This window comes from Lepus europaeus, chromosome 2 (assembly GCF_033115175.1).
Source record: "Lepus europaeus isolate LE1 chromosome 2, mLepTim1.pri, whole genome shotgun sequence".
Classification (NCBI taxonomy): domain Eukaryota; kingdom Metazoa; phylum Chordata; class Mammalia; order Lagomorpha; family Leporidae; genus Lepus; species Lepus europaeus.
Genome location: NC_084828.1, coordinates 47,044,393 through 47,062,928, shown reverse-complemented (window position 1 = coordinate 47,062,928; position 18,536 = coordinate 47,044,393). Strand labels below are relative to the sequence as shown.

General features: G+C 38.2%; 1 protein-coding gene across 1 annotated transcript; it reads left to right on the top strand.

Annotated features, from left to right (window-relative positions):
- Positions 1 to 6,664: 6,664 nt before the first annotated feature.
- LOC133747668 (transcription initiation factor TFIID subunit 9-like) lies at positions 6,665 to 7,666 on the top strand. The gene has a single exon (XM_062175993.1). It carries the CDS (start codon positions 6,802 to 6,804, stop codon positions 7,570 to 7,572), a length of 771 nt encoding a protein of 256 aa, XP_062031977.1. The 5' UTR covers positions 6,665 to 6,801; the 3' UTR covers positions 7,573 to 7,666.
- The last annotated feature ends 10,870 nt before the right edge of the window (positions 7,667 to 18,536 follow it).

The following is an 18,536-nucleotide window of genomic DNA, read 5'->3' as shown; positions in this document are numbered from 1 at the left end:
GCCCATAGAAAATTTAGAACTTTCCAGCAGGAATACCTAAAGAGGAACCATAACCGTGTCAACAACATAATTATTTATCTGAAAATGCAACATATAAAATTTGAAACTTAGGGGAATTTATAAAGAAGGATTTTTGTTAAATACAGAGAAAAGTGAGAATTACATGCAAAAAATTGCACATTTGTATTTTCTCTACACTTCCAAATTTGTTATGATGGGTAATCCTGTCATAAATGTCCTTAATCCATTTTTCCAGGTAATTTTTTCTAATAGTCTTCAAAATGAGAATGTATATTCATTTGATCAAGGTGATCATAATAATTTTAAAAATTATACAACTGCTTGTTTTATTTACTATTGAAGAGATAGATTCATATATAACCGAACACATCTATAACTGAAGCTCCCTTTTCTCTGTATTATTATAAAAAGCTGAAATGTGAAAAGCAATTAAGATTATCTGGTGAGATTTCAAGATGGCTGAATAGGGAAAATAGTAGCAAAAAAGTAGAGGAGGTGCATTCTTGGGGGAGCATTAGGGAGGAATCTGCAGTGGAAATTCTGCAGGAAGAAGAGGGACGCTACGGAGCAGCATGGAAGGTGCAGGCGTGCAGCAGTGAGTGCAGACACAACACACAATCTCACAGCCAAGAGCCAGAGGAAGTGCCAGCTTGGGAGAGCAAGGTGGGAGCAGACTGCAGCAGCCTGTGCCACTGGTGATATTGCTGGAGGGAGCGACTGGTTGAGCACATTGTTTTTATGTCTGGCTGAAGCCCTAATGGGCACACGGTACATGCCTTACCCAATAAAAAAGGGCATGTTTCTTTCTCCCCATTCCCTCAACAAGGGCACCTGGCAACTGGTAGGGATAATATGCTATTTTGACATCAATAATGGCTGTGATGGCTTCGTGCATGTTATGAGATCTGGAGATTTTATCAGAGGGAAAAATCCACATTCTCCACTGACTCTGAGTGTGGCTGGGAGGGTTGACAGAGGGCTGGGGACCCATACAGGGCTGTGAGGTGCACCCAGCCTCTCAACATATCACCGGCTCTGAGGCTCAAACTGCCAAGGCAGAGCACGCATAGACATCTGCCTCTGGGAAAGTCTCTGCTCTTTCTGTGGACGGGACAGGCTAGTGGAGTGGAGCAGATCCTCTGCACCCTGTGACTGTGGAAGCCTGGTGTGATGGGACTGTGGGAACTCTGTGACTGCATGAGAGGGCACTGAGTGTAGCTGGGTCTCTAGGCAATCGCTGTGTGAGGCTCCAGAGGCTCCACACTCCCTGCTTGCCTGTGACACACTGAGGACTGCACAGATACCTAGTGCAGTGCACGCAGCTTGGGTGAGTGTTGCCCCTACTGTGGGCTAACCCTGGGCACTGACCAATTTGGAACAGAGGAGGTGAGGGTGAGAATATGCCAACAGAGGTGTTCATACGTTCCTCCTTACTGACAGTAGAGGAAATCTACTGTGCCCAACATGGGTGTCGCCCTGGATACTTGCCCCACCCTTAACCAAATTTGGTATTGAAGGAGCATTCTTCACTAAAAGCAGGGAAATTTATAATAAACCCACAGCCATATCTTATTGAATGGAAGCATTTTCACTAAAATTCAGAACCAGACAAGGATGGCTATATTCCCCTCTGCTATTCAACATAGTCTGGAAATTTTTATCCAGAGCCATTAGGCAAGAAAAAGAAATCAAAGTGATCCAAATAGGAAAGAAAGAAGTCAAACTATCTGTATTTGCAAATAACATGATTTTATATATAGAGGAACCAAAGACTCCACTAAGAGACTACTGGAATGCATAAAAGAGCTTGGTAACATGGCAGGATATAAAACAACACAACAAACAAAGCAAACAACCCAGGTAAGAAATAGGCAAAGGACTATTTTTTTTTTTTTTGACAGGCAGAGTGGACAGTGAGAGAGAGACAGAGAGAAAGGTCTTCCTTTTGCCGTTGGTTCACCCTCCAATGGCCGCTGCGGCTGGCGCGCTGCGGCCGGCACACCGCGCTGATCCGATGGCAGGAGCCAGGTGCTTATCCTGGTCTCCCATGGGGTGCAGGGCCCAAGCACTTGGGCCATCCTCCACTGCACTCCCTGGCCACAGCAGAGAGCTGGCCTGGAAGAGGGGCAACCGGGACAGGATCGGTGCCCCGACCGGGACTAGAACCCGGTGTGCCGGCGCTGCAAGGCGGAGGATTAGCCTAGTGAGCCGCGGCGCCGGCCAGGACTATTTTTTAAAAGAGGAAATTCAAATGGCCAATGGACACATGAAAAAATGCTCAGGATCACTAGCCATCAGGGAAATGCAATCAAAACCACAATGAGGCTTCACCTCACCATGTAGAATGGCTCTCACACAGAAATCAACAAACAGTAAGTGTTGTTGAGGATGTAGTGAAAAAGGTACCCCAATCCTCTGTTGGTGGGAATGTAAACTAGTACAGTCATTGTGGAAAACAGTATGGAGATACCTGAGAAAGCTAAAAATAAATATAGCATATGACCTAGCAATCCCACTTTGGGAATTTACCCAAGGGAAATGAAGTCACCATATGAAAGAGTTGTTTATTGTAGCTCAATTCATAATAGCTAAGATATGGAGTCAACTCAGATATCCATCAACCAATGACTGAATCAACAAATTATGTTTTTTTCAAAAAGATTTATTTATTTACTTGAAAGGCAGAGTTACAGGGAAAGGAGAGACAAAGAGGGAGATCTTACATCTACTGGCTGAATCCACAGATGGCTGCAACGTCAAGGACTGGGCCAGGAGTCTGGAACTCTATTCAAGTCTTCCATGTGGAAACAAGGACGCAGGTACTTGGGCCATCTTCCCTTTTTTTCCTAGATGCATTAACAGAGAGCTGGATCAAAAGTTGAACAACTTGGATTTAAACCAGCACCCATATTGGATGTCAGAGTTGCAGGCAGCAGCTTAGTCTGATATGCTACAACGCCAGCTGCAAATTATGACTTCTTATGATTTCTTTTAATTAAAAAGGACAATGCGCCTTGTTTAAAATATTTATAGCCAAATATCAAAAGCAATGAAGAACTCAAAGCTGTTAGGTGTAATCCAAATATTTACCTGCAAAGTTTTTGGAACTTCTCTGTACAAAGATACCTGAATTTAGCCTACATTGAATTAAAATTCTGATAAATTCCAAATATGTATTCCTGGATTCTCAGTCATTATTATAATAAGTTTTCTTTCCAGAATCTAAAAATTGCTCATGCTTGTCTTGCCCAACATCATTTAAATGCACAATATCATGTGCATTCTGGTGAATATTGGAAACAAATATGAATATGTGCAAATATTTGTATATAAGTGTGGAAAAATTGCATTTATTTCTTGTGTTGAAGGAGAGAGACCTAGAGAGAAATGCCGATAGGAGAAATTCAAAATTTTCAGTTTTCAGCATTAATTGCACGAACATGTTGAAATGCATTTATTATTTGCCCTTTTGATAGAAGCTACCTTATAAGCGTTCCTAATATGGAAACATTTCTCTTCAGTGTGAATGAAATTTAAAATTGTTGAAAGGACCTTAATTACCTTAAAGAGCTCACTAATGTTTTTAGCAAGCATAACAATTACAAATATTATTTTTTAATCCAGAAATGTTATCTGCTAAAGGAAATATTTTTATGTGATTGCCACATAAACGAATATAGAATACTTGTATATAAAAATAAATGTCTCAGGACTATCAAATACACTTGGTAAACATAAACAGGAGTATGGTATTATCTTATTTCAAATATTTTCCTATCACTAAAAAATTATGAGATAATTTTTGAGAGACAGAAAAATAAATGACTTTTTACTTTTCACATTAAACAGTATTCATAGGTCAAATCTGAGGCCACATCCTAACTTTGACACCAATAAACATGAGTACAATTTCAAAACTCTTTTTTGGTACACTCTTAAAATGCACAAAGCTGCAAGTAACATAACATAGGAGTAAAAATGACTTAACTCGTAAGGTTCCCTACTAGGAACCCAGATGTAAGCAGTCTAAGGATTAGCTCACAGTTTTGCATCATTGTCAAAGCTGTTGCTTCTTTCTTACTCTGTTTTTTAAACTGTTAATTTTTACACATTATTTGCTTTATGGTCAAAGATGATTGCTTCAGTTGTCCATTTCATATTTACCTTTAAAACACTATTAATGAGAATGTCCAATGCTAACTTGTGAAAAACTCTCGATGTGCTTCCCTTGGTCAGAGTTGTGTCACCTGGCCACTCCAGCTGAAAAGAAGAGAAAGCAAACATCTGGTCCAAAGGAAATACACAGGTATGGGCATGCTGTAAATCAAAATTAAACCATAATTCAGATATCAAACCAATCATCATATATAGAGGAAATGCACTACTGATATGATGCATTATTTCTCCTTAATTTTAATATTTTCATTGATCAGAGATGCTGGAATATAAGGCTATAATGTACATAGTTTCGTTCCAGCCAAAGTAATCCTTTATTCATTATCATTATTAACAAAGATCAAGAGACCATGGAGAAATACTTTGGGATAAAACTATGTTTTTTTGTTTTGTTTTGTTTTGTTTTTTTGACGGGCAGAGTTAGACAGTGAGAGAGAGAGAGAGAGAAAGGTCTTCCTTCCATTGGTTCACCCCACAAATGGCCACTACAGCCAGCGCTGCGCCAATCTGAAGCCAGGAGCCAGGTGCTTCCTCCTGGTCTCCCATGCGGGTGCAGGGCCCAAGCACTTGGGCCATTCTCCACTGCCGTCCTTGGCAACAGCAGAGAGCTGGACTGGAAGAGGAGCAACCGGGACAGAATCTGGCGCCTCGACCAGGACTAGAACCCGGGGTGCCAGCACTGCAGGTGGAGAATTAGCCTAGTGAGCCACAGTGTTGGCCTAAACTATGTTTTTTTTTGGTTTTTTGTGTTTTTTTGTTTTTGTTTTTGTTTTTTTTAAAGATTTATTTGAAAATCAGTTACAGAGAGACAGAGAGAGAAAGATTTTCCATGTGCTGGTTTACTCTCCAAATGACCACAATGGCCAGGGGTTGGCCAGGCCAAAGCCAGGAGCCAGGAGCTTCATTTGGGTGTCCCTAGTGGGTGGCAAACTTCACAACATTTTGGCCATCTTGCACTTCTTTTTCCGAGGCCATTAACAGGGAGCTTCATTAAAAATAGAATAGCCGGGGCACAAACCAGAGTCCATACCTGATGCCATCATAGCAGGTGGCGACTCGCCACTATGCCACAACACCAGCCCCAAAGCTTAAGTTTCAAGAATATATTTTGGGGCTGATGCTTTGGCGCAGCGGGTAAAAGCCGGCATCCCATTTGTGTACCAGTTCTAGTTCCGGCTGTTCCTCTTCTAATCCAGCTCTCTACTGCTCTACTGTGGCCTGGAGAACAGTGGAGGATGGCCCGAGTGCTTGGGCACCTGTACCCGCATGGGAGACCAGGAGGAAGTGCCTGGCTCCTGGCTTTGGATTGGTGCAGCTCCAGCTGTTGAGGCCATCTGGGGAGTGAACCAGCAGATGGAAGACCTCTCTCTGTCTCTACCTCTCTCTATAACTCTGTCTTTCAAATAAATAAAATAAATCATTTAAAAAGGATATATTTTAAAATTTCATGTCAATTGAAATATAATTGTAATTCCTTGAATAAAATATGGCTCTTATAGGCCGGCACCGGGGCTCAATAGGCTAATCCTCTGCCTGTGGCACCAGCACACCGAGTTCTAGTCCCTGTTGGGGTGCTGGATTCTGTCCCAGTTGCTCCTCTTCCAGGCCAGCTCTGTGCTGTGGCCCGGGAGTGCAGTGGAGGATGGCCCAAGTCCTTGGGCCCTGCACCCGCATGGGAGACCAGGAGAAGCAATTGGCTCCTGGCTTCAGACCAGCGCGGTGCGCCAGCCACAGCACGCCAGCCAAGGCAGCCATTGGAGGGTGAACCAATGGGCAAAGGAAGACCTTTCTCTCTGTCTCTCTCTCTCACTGTCCACTCTGCCTGTCAAAAAAAAAAAATATGGCTCTTATTTCTGAACCCCCCAAAAGGTATTTCTAATAACTACTTCATATCCACGATGCTTTTAAGACATCAGTTTAAACATAATTTCCCTTGTACTGTTTCTTGACAGAATAGAATAATTACAAAAGTAGTTTAACACTCTTTATACAGTCAAGTTGATTTGTTTTTATGAAATGAAAAAAATATATAATTTCTGATTATAATTATAGCGGTGCCTTAAATTAATAAATTATTTTTACTGTTATTGATGTGTATGTGTTTCTATGTTTTTCTGAAAAAATTTCAGTGAGATTTCTATTTTTGAACCTTAGAAAATTAAAATATAAACTATTCCAAATTCTGCTTTTTAACTCAAGCAGGAAGGACTACATCTAAAGCATTCTCAGTGTTCCACCCCCTTTAACATCCACTATCGTGAGAAAGAACATAATTGGGAATGAATGAAGTGAAGAAAGAGCAAGGAGAAGAGCATTATGGGAAGGAAATCCATGTTTAATTCATGCTAAACTTCCCTAAAGATACCTCATCAGATGGCTTTAAATTATTTAAGGACCTTCCGGCTCCTCCTCACAGTGCGTAGGACGTGCAGAGAGGAGGCGCTCGGAGTGGCCGCGGGGACGACTACGTTGCTGCCAAACATTCTGCTCACCGGTACTCCAGGGGTTGGGAAAACCACACTAGGCAAAGAACTTGCCTCAAGATCAGGACTGAAATACGTTAATGTGGGTGATTTAGCTCGAGAAGTTTGATCACTGGATATCATGGAGTCTGGCAAAATGCCTTCTCCCAAGAGCATGCCGAAAGATGCACAGATGATGGCACAAATCCTGAAGGATATGGCGATTACAGAATATGAGCCAAGAGTTATAAATCAGATGTTGGAGTTTGCATTTCGATATGTGACCACAATTCTAGATGATGCAAAAATTTATTCGAGCCATGCTAAGAAAGCTACTGTTGATGCAGATGATGTGCGATTGGCAATCCAGTGTCGTGCTGACCAGTCTTTTACTTCTCCTCCCCCAAGAGATTTTTTATTAGATATTGCAAGGCAAAGAAATCAAACCCCTTTGCCATTGATCAAACCATATTCAGGTCCTAGATTGCCACCTGATAGGTACTGCTTAACAGCTCCGAACTATAGGCTTAAGTCTTTACAAAAAAAGGCGCCTACTTCTGCAGGAAGAATAACGGTTCCGCGGTTAAGTGTTGGGTCAGTTACTAGCAGACCAAGTACTCCCACACTAGGCACACCAACTCCACAAAACATGTCTGTTTCAACTAAAGTAGCTACTCCAATGTCCCTCACAGGACAAAGGTTTACAGTACAGATGCCTGCTTCACAGTCACCTGCTGTAAAAACATCCATTCCTGCAACATCAGCAGTTCAGAATGTTCTGATTAATCCATCATTAATTGGGTCCAAAAACATTCTTATTACCACCAATATGGTATCATCACAGAATACTGCCAATGAATCCAATGCATTGAAAAGAAAACCTGAAGATGATGATGACGATGATAATTTGTAATCTAACCTTGATGCATGTAATGTGTACTTGGTCTTGAATCCATTGTACTGAAATTAAACAAGTATGTTTGATGTTTTCAAGTTGTGTTTGAGAAAACCTGTATAGTATTTAAGTATATATAAGTGTAGTTTTCAGTTGAAATGTTGCATTTTCTTTAATAAGATTAGTAGTGGTTTTTCATCAGCCTTTAAGTGTAAAAAATAAAGTTGTTTATCTGTTTGATTATTGGTACTGTGGTGATTATGTTTTTAAAAATGCAGTTTTTGTGCATTGTTAACAGGAGTAATAGTTGTAATAACTTCAAGTTGTTGTAGTCCATTACCATTAACATGTAATCTCTAATGTCTTCAGATGCTTAGATCATAATATGACCTCTGGAGAACACATTCTTAGGGTGTATTTTCCCACATTGTTCAAGTATAACTGTGACTTGTGGAGAGACCACTTGAAGGTTTTCATTTATAGTGAATCCTCTTTTCTGGGTTTATCTTAATTCCTCAACTTTTAATAAATTAACTTATTTTTTCTTAAAAAAATTATTTGAGGAAAAGAAACATCAACTTATGTTTGTAATTTACAAAATGACAGATATAGAATGTATTTTCTGAGGCCACATACGTTATTTTTTCTATTATGCAGAACTACACCTAAATCAATACTAGAGTTATAAAAATTTCATTGTAACAGACTCCTTTGTATTATAAAATGCACATACAACAACACAAATTGCAATTGTTGTTTTTATTCAGTCTCAGAAACTTATTTCTTCTTTCAAAGTAAATAATTGAGTTTCATCCATTTTCTCTCCTGTCCTCAGTGTAGACAAGGAACACCTGGACAAGGGATCTGTGTAAGTGCCCTTGATACCCCTGAAAGGGTTGTGCACCTTTCATGTTTTCCAAAACCCAAATTTGCTTCTGGTCGAGTAGTATTCCATAGTGTATATGACTACCACATTTTCTTTATCCAGTCATCCACTTATGGACATCTGGGTTGATACCAAATTTTACCTATTGTGAATTGAGCTGCAATAAACATGGGGATACAGATAACTCTTTGATAGGCGGATTCCATTTCCCTTGGGTAAATACCCAAGAGTAGGATGGCTGGGTCATATGGTTGGTAAATTTTCAGATTTCTGAGGTATCTCCATACTGACTGTACTGGTTTACCCTCTAACCAAGAGTGGATCAGGGTACATACTCCCCAGCATTTATTGCTTTTTGATTTTTTTGATGATACCTATTCTAACTTGGGTTAGGTGATACCTCATTGTGGTTTTTATTTTCATTTCCCTACTGGGCTGTGGTCTTTGATATTTTTTCATGTGTCTGTTGGCCATTTGTATTTCATACTTTAAATATTGCCTCTTCATTTCCTTTACCCATTTCTTAACTGGATTGTTGGTTTTTTGGTTGTCAAGTTTATTGAACTCTTTATAGATACTGGATATTAATCCTATATCACTTAAGTTTGCAAATATTTTCTCCCATTCTGTTGGTTGCCTCTTCATTTTATGAGTGTTTGCTTTTCAGTTCAGAAACTTCTTAGCTTGATATAATCCCGTTTGTCTGTTTGCCCTTGGGATCTTATCCAAGAAATCTTTGCTTATGCCAATATCTTGCAGAGTTTTCCTGATATTTTCCTTTAGAAATTTGATGGTACCAGATCATAGATTTAGATCCTCAATCCATTTTGAGTTGTTTTTTGTATAAGGTGCAAGGTAGGAGCCTTGTTTGATCTTTCTGCATTTGTAGATCCAATTTTCCCAGAATCATTTGTTGAAGAGACTGTCCTTTCTCCAGGGATTGATTTCAGCTCATTTGTGAAAGATTACTTGGTTGTAGAATCGTGGATTAATTTCTGAGCTTTCATATTATATTGTAATCTTCATTCACTTCCAGGATATTTTTTATTTCTCTTCTGATTTCTCATATGGCCCACTGTTCATTCAGGAGCATGCTTTTCAGTCTCCACGTTTGCATATCTTCTAGTTTCTTAAATTGTTAATATCCCATTTCATTCCACTGTGGTCAGAAAAAGTTACCCGGTATGATTGAAATTTTTTGGAATTTGCTGAGACTTGCTTTATGGCCTAGTGTATGGTCTATTCTATAAAAGATTCTATGCACTGAAGAAACATGTGCAGTCTTTAAGTGTGGGATGAAATATATGTGCATTCTTCAACTATGTGATGAAATATCAATGAAGGCCATTTGGCCCATTGTGAAGTTCAGCTCTGTTGTTTCTTTGTTGATTTTCTTTCTATTTTATCTGACCATTGAGGAAAATTGGATATTGAAGTCACTCATTACTATTGTATTGGTGTCTTTGTCTCTGTTTATAACCATTTACATTCGTTTTTAAATAGCCAGGTGCCCTGGCATTGAGCATAATACATTTATAATAGACACATCTTCCTGTTCAATTGATCACTTAATCATTGCATAACGCCCTTCTTTGTCTCTTTTAACAGTTTTTGTGTTAAAGTCTATTTTGTCCATTTTTTTTTGACAGGCAGAGTGGACAGTGAGAGAGAGAGAAAAGTCTTCCTTTTACCATTGGTTCACCCCCAGTGGCCGCTGCAGATGGCATGCTGCGGCCTGCGCACCACGCTGATCCAAAGCTAGGAGTTGGGTGCTTCTCCTGGTCTCCCAGGTGGCTGCATGGCCCAAGCACTTGGGCCATCCTCCACTGCACTCCCGGGCCACAGCAGAGAGCTGGACTGGAAGAGGAGAGACAAGGACAGAATCCGGTGCCCTGACCAGGGCTAGAACCTGGTGTGCCAGCACCGCAGGCGGAGGATTAGCCTATTGAGCCATGGCGCCGGCCTATTTTGTCCATTATTAATATGGTATGTCTGCTTATTTTTTCTTCTGATGGTATTGAGTTCATCTATTCCAATATCCTACGCATTCTTTTTTTTTTAAAGTGCTGAGCTTTCAATTGGAAAATTAAACAAGTTTAAAATATTTGAGAGGCAGTGAGAGAGAGCGTAAGAAAGAAAGAGAGAGAGAGAAAGGAAGAGAAAAAGAGGGGGAGAGAGAGAGCGATGCTGATGGAGCTTTGAAACCTGGGATGTAATCAAGGTCTTCAACTACCTGACACATCCCCTGCTGCCTCCCAGGGTGTGCATCGGCAGAGGGAGGAAATTGGGAGCAGAGCTGGAACTCAAAGCCAGGTACTCCAGTATGGACTGTGGGTCTTCATTGCTAAATCAAATGCTTGCTATGCAACTTTTCCTTGTAAGGGAAGGTTTTATTTTATGTAGTAAATAGAACAACTAGAATTTTCTTATGTCATTTTTCCATTTTGTCTAAATTTTTAAAAAATATTTAGCATAGTTCTATTTTGTAACAACATGTGGAAATCTTAATATCTAGAGATTTCCCATTTTTCTATTCTGGAAATGGTGGTTATTTTTATTAGTAATTTCAAAAGACCAGTTCTTTGCTTTTTTGATGCTGCTTATTTTATTATTTCCCTCACATTGCTTCTTACTTTTATTATTTCCTGTCTTCTATTTTCCTTAGATTTCTTTGTTTCCTCTAATATCTTCCAAATAATGCTTATTTCTATTGAGGACTTCTTTTCCTTATGTAAATATATAAGGCCATAAATTTTCCTCAAACTTCTTCCTTCAATATATACTATAAGTTTTCTAATGTACTATTTTCCTTATAAAACATTTCTGATTTCATTATGATTTCTTATTTGGACCATTCTTTATATGTGTGGTTTTGAATGTTCAAAACCACAATAAATTTCCAATAATCTAAGAAAAAAACTAACCAGTTTAGCTTAGGTTATGTCTAATTGTATTAATCAGTGGTGATTATTTTGCACACACTCACACACACACGCACGCACACACACATTGATATACAAGTTCTTACACAGAAATGCTTCTTGTTGGGAGTTCTCATGTCAGACAGCAAAATCTAGGGTCCTAAGCTTTTGTTTTTTTGGGTTTTCTGGAATGTGTTTTCTCTTGCTATTTCTGATAAAAATATTTATTTTGCTTTTTCATTTTCTTATTGTTTTTCTAGTAAAACTCAATTCTGGCTAAAGTTATTTAATTTTTTTCCAGAAATCCATTCTATTTCTGGTAAAGACCAATAAACTATTTCTCATTATTTTTCTAGTTCCTTTAGTTTGTTAGCATAGATTAGGAAGGGGAATATTCTCTTTTGATTCCAGTATCTCTTCCTGGAGTTTTTGCTGCATTACCATCTACCCTGTAGCAAATTGTTTCCCTAAACTATTGGTCTGACTGAAGGGAACTCCCTAGTATACTACATTCTATGGTGAATCTGATGGGACAAAGCCAATATGAACATGTCCTAAGTTCCCACATTCTTCATTAACATGGCACATTTAAGTAATGCTAATTTTCTGGTCAATTAGTAGCAGTTATTAAGATCTTCTTTACTGTGCTTAATATTATATGTTCTCATATAATGACCTTATACTTATGGAGTGATTGCCACATTTAACAGAGTGTTATAATATAGTTTGATCACCCTTGAGAATCAGGGAAATAGTATGAGGGTTACCAGATGCCCATTGTGGTTCACAATGAAGTGAGGTAGAAACTGAAGCAAAAAGGGATAACTTTTTTGAAGTTTCTTGTTCATTTCAGAGTCTGGTCTAAGACTTGGAATTTCTGATTCTAATCACAATGCCCCCTACGTCATTCTATGTAAATAATACACTGTTAACTTACATGACATTTGTTTATAATGCATATATTTTAAATAAAATATACATTTTTGTTAATTTTGCTCATATGGATTACATTTTTTGTACTCTATTAGTTACCAAAGATGAGGGAAAACATATGGTATTTGTCTTTTTGGGACTGGCTTATTTCACCAAGTATAATGGCTTCCAGTTGCATCCATTTTGTTGAAAAAGACAGGATTTCTTTTTTTTTTTTTTTAACTGATGTGTACTATTATGTAAGTTATATATACCATAATTTCTTTATCCAGTCATCAGTTGATGGACATCTGGGTTGATTCCATGTCTCACCTATTGTGAATTAAGCTGCAAGAAACATAGGGATACACAAATTGAAGCTAGAAGCTTAGAACTCCACTCAGGTTTCCAACATGGGTGGCAAGGGCCCATATACCTAGCTCATCATTTGTTGCCACCCATTCACATTAGCAGGAAACTGGATTTGAAGTGAAGGGAGGACTGAATCCTAGGCACATATTGATGTCAGCATCCCAAGCAGTGGCGTAACTGGCAGCACCACAATGTCTGTCCCAAAATTTGTGATTTAAGGGGCACTTGGTGTAAAAAATTAATATCTAGATTCACTTCGCCATCAGCGAAGTATAAGGTAAGTAGAAAAAAACCTCCCTTTCAGACCAAAGGGAAAGAAAGTTTTAAAGTGAGAATATAATTTTCCTCATGGGCATTGTCTACCTTAGAAAAACTACTACAGAACATGCCTGTGACTATAGACTTGTAGTTCAGGCCACCGAAGATTAGAGATGGGACACGGGCACTCCCTTGACTTGCATCCTCTGGTCTGCTTTAACAAAAAACCAGGAGGAAAAGAAAGCTCGGCATCAGAAGCAATGGGTGGCAGGCCTATTAATGGCTGATCTGTACAGTGATCTGCCCTCAAGGAGACCCAACAGGCCAGTCCACTGCAGTGGCTTTCAATGTGGTAAGCCTGGGCTTCAGCAGAAGTCAGCTTGTGAAGAGCCCTGGCAGCTCTGCCTAGAGTTGGATCACTGGAAATGGACCTGCCCTGGAGTCAAAGGATGCCCAGGTCAGAGCCACAGATCTTATTGGCTCTAAGCTGAAAAGCCCTTCACTCAGCCCAACTTCCAAAGTGACCACTGCAGCTGAGGGTATGGTCAAGTAGGGTCAGCAACGTTGCAGGCAGAACTGTAAATTTCTTGTTAGAGATGCCACCTGCCTTTACCTGGCCAGCTCTCCTCCCAGGCCAGCCAAGTAATGGAAGTCAACAGAGTGCCTTCCCCTAGGAGGTTCACACCTCCCTTAGGATATACCCCATGTGAAGAGATAGATAGGTCTGGACCTCTTAACTTACAAGGCCTAAAGCCCACCAGATTATTATCAAGCCCCTTCTATCAGGTTCTATTTACCTCTCAATCAGAAAACTTAATTGTAGCTTAGACAGCACCTTTCTTAGCTCTTCTAATAATGACTCTGTCCTTTGTTCTAGACCCTGTCTAGCGTACTTGGGCCTCATTCCTTTGTAATCATAACCTCTACTCTACCACCAATGGCTCTACTCCCAACCTGTGTGTACTGATGGTCCTCTTCCCCACTTAATGCTGTATAATTGTTCAAACCGGGTAAATGCCCCTCTTAGGATCATTGGTTACTATCCTCACTCTGTCTTTTATGACCTTGTCTAAATATGATCAGAGTCGGCAAACTTGGAAGGCTTCCATAGCCTAGGCAACTCATGATGACAGCCTAGGGTGGTTACTGGCGCCATAAACTAGAGTGTCAATTTGTTGGGTCAACAACAGGAGCCACTGTGTACTTGCTCCTCATGTGGGATCTCTTTCCTTAATGTGCTGTACATTTTGATTTAATGCTATAACTAGTACTCAAACAGTATGTTTCACTTTGTGTTTCTGTGTGGGTGCAAACTGTTGAAATCTTTATACTAAATTGATCTTCTGTACATAAAGAGAATTGAAAATAAATCTTGATGGGAATGGAAGGGGAGAAGGAGCGGGAGAGGGGAGGGTTGTGGGTGGGAGGGAAGTTATGGGAGGGGGAAGCCATTGTAATCCATAAGCTGTGCACTGGAAATTTATATTCATTAAATAAAAGTTAAAAATAAAAAAGGAAAAAAATTAATATCTGTGTATACATATATGCATATATATATGCATACATATATAAAAATTGTGGTAGTTTTCAACAAGATTCCTGAACAACATAGTTAGAGAAGGGTGACAAATGTATAAATGATTACAAAACATTTGAAATCCATAAGATTTGTTTACAAGAGAACTATTTCAATTTATTGGAACATACTTTATTTTTTCATGCCAAAAGAATATCCAGTGACTTCTAATGGCTTTCCATGGTTTCTTCTTGTTGTTGTTTATGGCCTTTCGTGTTTCATATTATGTTTGCAAACAGTTACATCAGTCCTTGGGGAAATAATTTAAAGACCTAAGAGCCTTCTATGAGCCAAAAGTCTTTCACACAAAACAAGTCAACAACAATCAAATATATATCAATGTAAGAATACAACACATAGAAATAAATCTAAAACTACTAATACAAATTGCCACTGCAGTCAATATTTTTGAAACATATATGTCAAATATGCTATAAATCATGTGCCTGATTTTTTGTATTTGTTTTCTTTTTGGTTGGAAAATATATACGTTACTATAACTAAAATTATTATTTGAAGAATATAGTATTTTCAGGTACATAAATATATAAATGTGCATTAATAATTTATCAATTAAAGGTAGAATAGTTTAAAATTAATTTATTTTTATCACTTCTCAGAAGAAGGGGACTCATTTGAACTTTATCTGGAAAGCAAGGAGTAGTGAAAAACTTACATCCATGTAACATTGTTCAATGTAATAAAAGCATTTCTAAACATAAATGTTGTAGATGTGTATGCTCACAATTTTGTCTGTAATGTATGTGAACATATATGTGTATTTATATGCATGTAGCTTTAATGAGACTGTCTTATGAGAGACTTCGATCTTTCAAGAAATGCAGAATTGGGGCCAGTGCTGTGGCATAGAAGGTTTAAGCTCTGTCTGCAGTGTCTAAATTCCATATGGGTACCAGTTCAAGTCTCAGCTGTTCCACTTCTGGTCCAGCTCCCTGCTAATGCCCATGGAAAAGCAGCAGAGTATGGCCCAATGTTTGGGCCTCTGCATCCACATGACAGACCCAAATAAGGCTCCTGACTCCTGGCTTCAACCTTGCCCAGCCCCTACGGTTGTGACCATTTGGGAGTGAACCAGCGGATGAAAGATCTCTCTATGTCTCGCTCTCTCCTTCGCGCTCTCTCTCTCTCTCTTTCTCTGCCTTTCAAACAAATATATAAATCTTTAAAAAATGCAGATTTGGTTTTGCTATCAATATTCCACCCCTATTCACAGAACACCAGCAAATAAATTTGAAGCTTAAAGAAATTGAGGAACACGGCTATTAAATCTAGACCATATGACTCAGCAATCTATACTGGATACATATAAATATATATATGTATGTATGTATATATATATATATATATATATAGAGATAGAGAGAGAGAGAGAGAGAAAGCAAAGGGAAATTAAATCAGTCTGTCAAAGAGACATCTATACCCATGTATTTATTGTAGTATGATTCACAATAGCCAAGAACTGGAAATAAGCTCTATATTACTGATGAACAGATAAAGAAAATGCAGTACATATAGAATAGTACTCAACCATAAAAAGAATGAAATAATGTCATTTGCAATGACATAGATAGAATGGGAGATTCTTACATCAAGTGAAGTAAATCAAGCCTAGAAAGACAAGTATCATGATTGCAACTTATATACGGAGACTATATAAGAGAAAGTGCTCTCAAAGAAATAGAAAGTATAATGGTGATTATTAGAGGCATTACTAGTCATTCAGGAAAATATAAATCGGCTTTTAAAAATACTTGAACTAAACTGTTCTGGTGTATAAAGAACAGCAAAGCAAAAATTATGCTTTTTAATTGTTGATATTCTATCCTTGGGTTAATAAATAATTGCACACATTATTAGATTCAGCAAGAGTGTGACAATCTACAACACACATTACTATGAATAAAATTTTCATGACAAAGCTGAGAACTAAATTTAGTATAAAAACAAATGTTTTTTTTGAAAAAAATCAAGGTAATTGACATTTTAATTACCTACACAATGTTTAAGTGACTAACCTTTTCAATAGAACATCTTTGCTAAATGAGGAATTGGAGACCATGTTCTCCAACTTGGAGGTGGTGTTTGGGGAACTATAACTTCTTTCCTAAAAAGATCTAACTCATGCCCTTTCTCTAGTCCCAGCTGTGGGTATGCAGAGGTTCAGTAGTAAATGTAGTTTACATAGTGAAAAGCTGCCTTTACAGATATCCTTGGAAAAAATGAAAAAAAAATAGTTTTAGTAAGGATAAAGAGAGTATTGATATAATATTTTAACTGATGTTCTTTGAAAGTATTAAAGAAAGTTGCTATATTGCAGATGAAAAAGTGATGATTGAAGTTTGGCTGACTATGGCACACTAGCAGATTTAGATGGAAAGATCGTCACCCTTTAAAGTGGCTGAATGCTAAGGAAGTAGTTAACGGATTAACTTATGATTTTCTTCAGAATGATCTTTGGCCAAGATTTCCAAATGAGGGCCCAGAAATTGGTTTGAGGGAAAGCTGAAACCTAATGTAAGTCTTTACTTTTTTTAAAAAATCATGTTTTTCAACAGTAAATACTAAAGAACATTTTTCTCATAGAGTTTGAGATACTTTTATAGCTATTAAAATATTATCAGAGGTGAGTGTTATTAAAATATTATCAGGAATCAGTGGCTTAGTGTTAAAACATCAATTAATGTGCTTGTATCCCACATGGGAGTATCTGAAATGGATACTCGGCTCCAGCTCCTTATTCCAGCTTCTTACTGATGCCATCGCTGTCGAATGGGAGAATGGAGTCGATTTCTGTCTCCTGGTTTCCACCTGGCCTAGATCCATTGCAGGCCTTTAGACAGTGAGTTAGCAGGTGAGAATATTTGCTCTCTCTCTCTCTCCCCCTCTCCCTCTGTCTGCCACTTAATAAATAAATATAAATTTTTAATCCCATGATTTATTTATTTTGTTAATTGGACTACAAAATAGTTAAAATTAAAAGTGTATTTGTGGGACCGGCACTGTGGCACAGTGGGTTAAAGTCCTGGCCTATAGTGCTGGTATCTCATATGGGTGTTGGTTTGAGCCCCGCTGTTCCACTTCCAATCCAGCTCCCTGCTAAGGCACCTGGGAAAGCAGTGGAGGATGTCTCAAGTCCTTGGACCCCTGCACTCATGTGGGAGACCCAGCAGAATGTCCTGGCTCCTGGCTTCGGATATGCTCAGCTCTGGTTGTTGCGGCCATTTGGGGAGTGAACCAGCGGATGGAAGACCTCCCTCTCTCTGTCTTTAACTCTATTTCTGTAACTCTACCTTTCAAATAAATAAAATAAATATTTTTTTAAAAAGTGTATTTGTTAGTGTTATGTATTGAAACTAGTTTCAAAGACAAATATGGACACTGGCACCTTGCAAATGATGAAGAATTCCTTGTGAAATGAACCCTACCAAGAGGATTTAATTTCTAAAATGCTTAAAGATTTGCTTATGGCACAAGCTAGGAAGGGATAGTTTCACCATCTGTGATTGTTTTAAAATTCTTGGCCTTTTGGGTAGACAAAAATTATGGAATTTGGGACTTAACAAATATATCTACATCCAATTTTCCATCAGTGTCTCTAGTAATTTCACAATTTATTATTTTTTCACCCAACTAGAATTGATCCATGATTTACTCATTTGCAAAATAGTCATATATTTCTTTATCCAACATTATATATTGTTATAAGTAGAACATTGTGTCATATACTTTAAATGCTATAAAATAAAAATGTAGGAAATTTTATGGAAACCAAAGAAAGAGAAAATAAATGATCTTGTATGGATGATATATGATTTGAATTAATAACTTTTTAAAAATATTTAAATGCAATTTTGAACTTGTGTCCTGTGCATTTTTATTCCAAAATAGCAATGTATTTTTTATTTTCATCTATTGAACTATCAGTAAAAAGGCATCTTTCCTCGGGGGCCAATATCAAAATTTTATTTAACACAGCATGGAAAAAACCTTATAGAAACGTTCCAGAACTTAACCCAACATTTGGTATGATTTAAAA

Excerpts from the sequence above, each read along its gene's own strand:
- LOC133747668 (XM_062175993.1), top strand. The coding sequence starts at position 6,802 with ATGGAGTCTGGCAAAATGCCTTCTCCCAAGAGCATGCCGAAAGATGCA.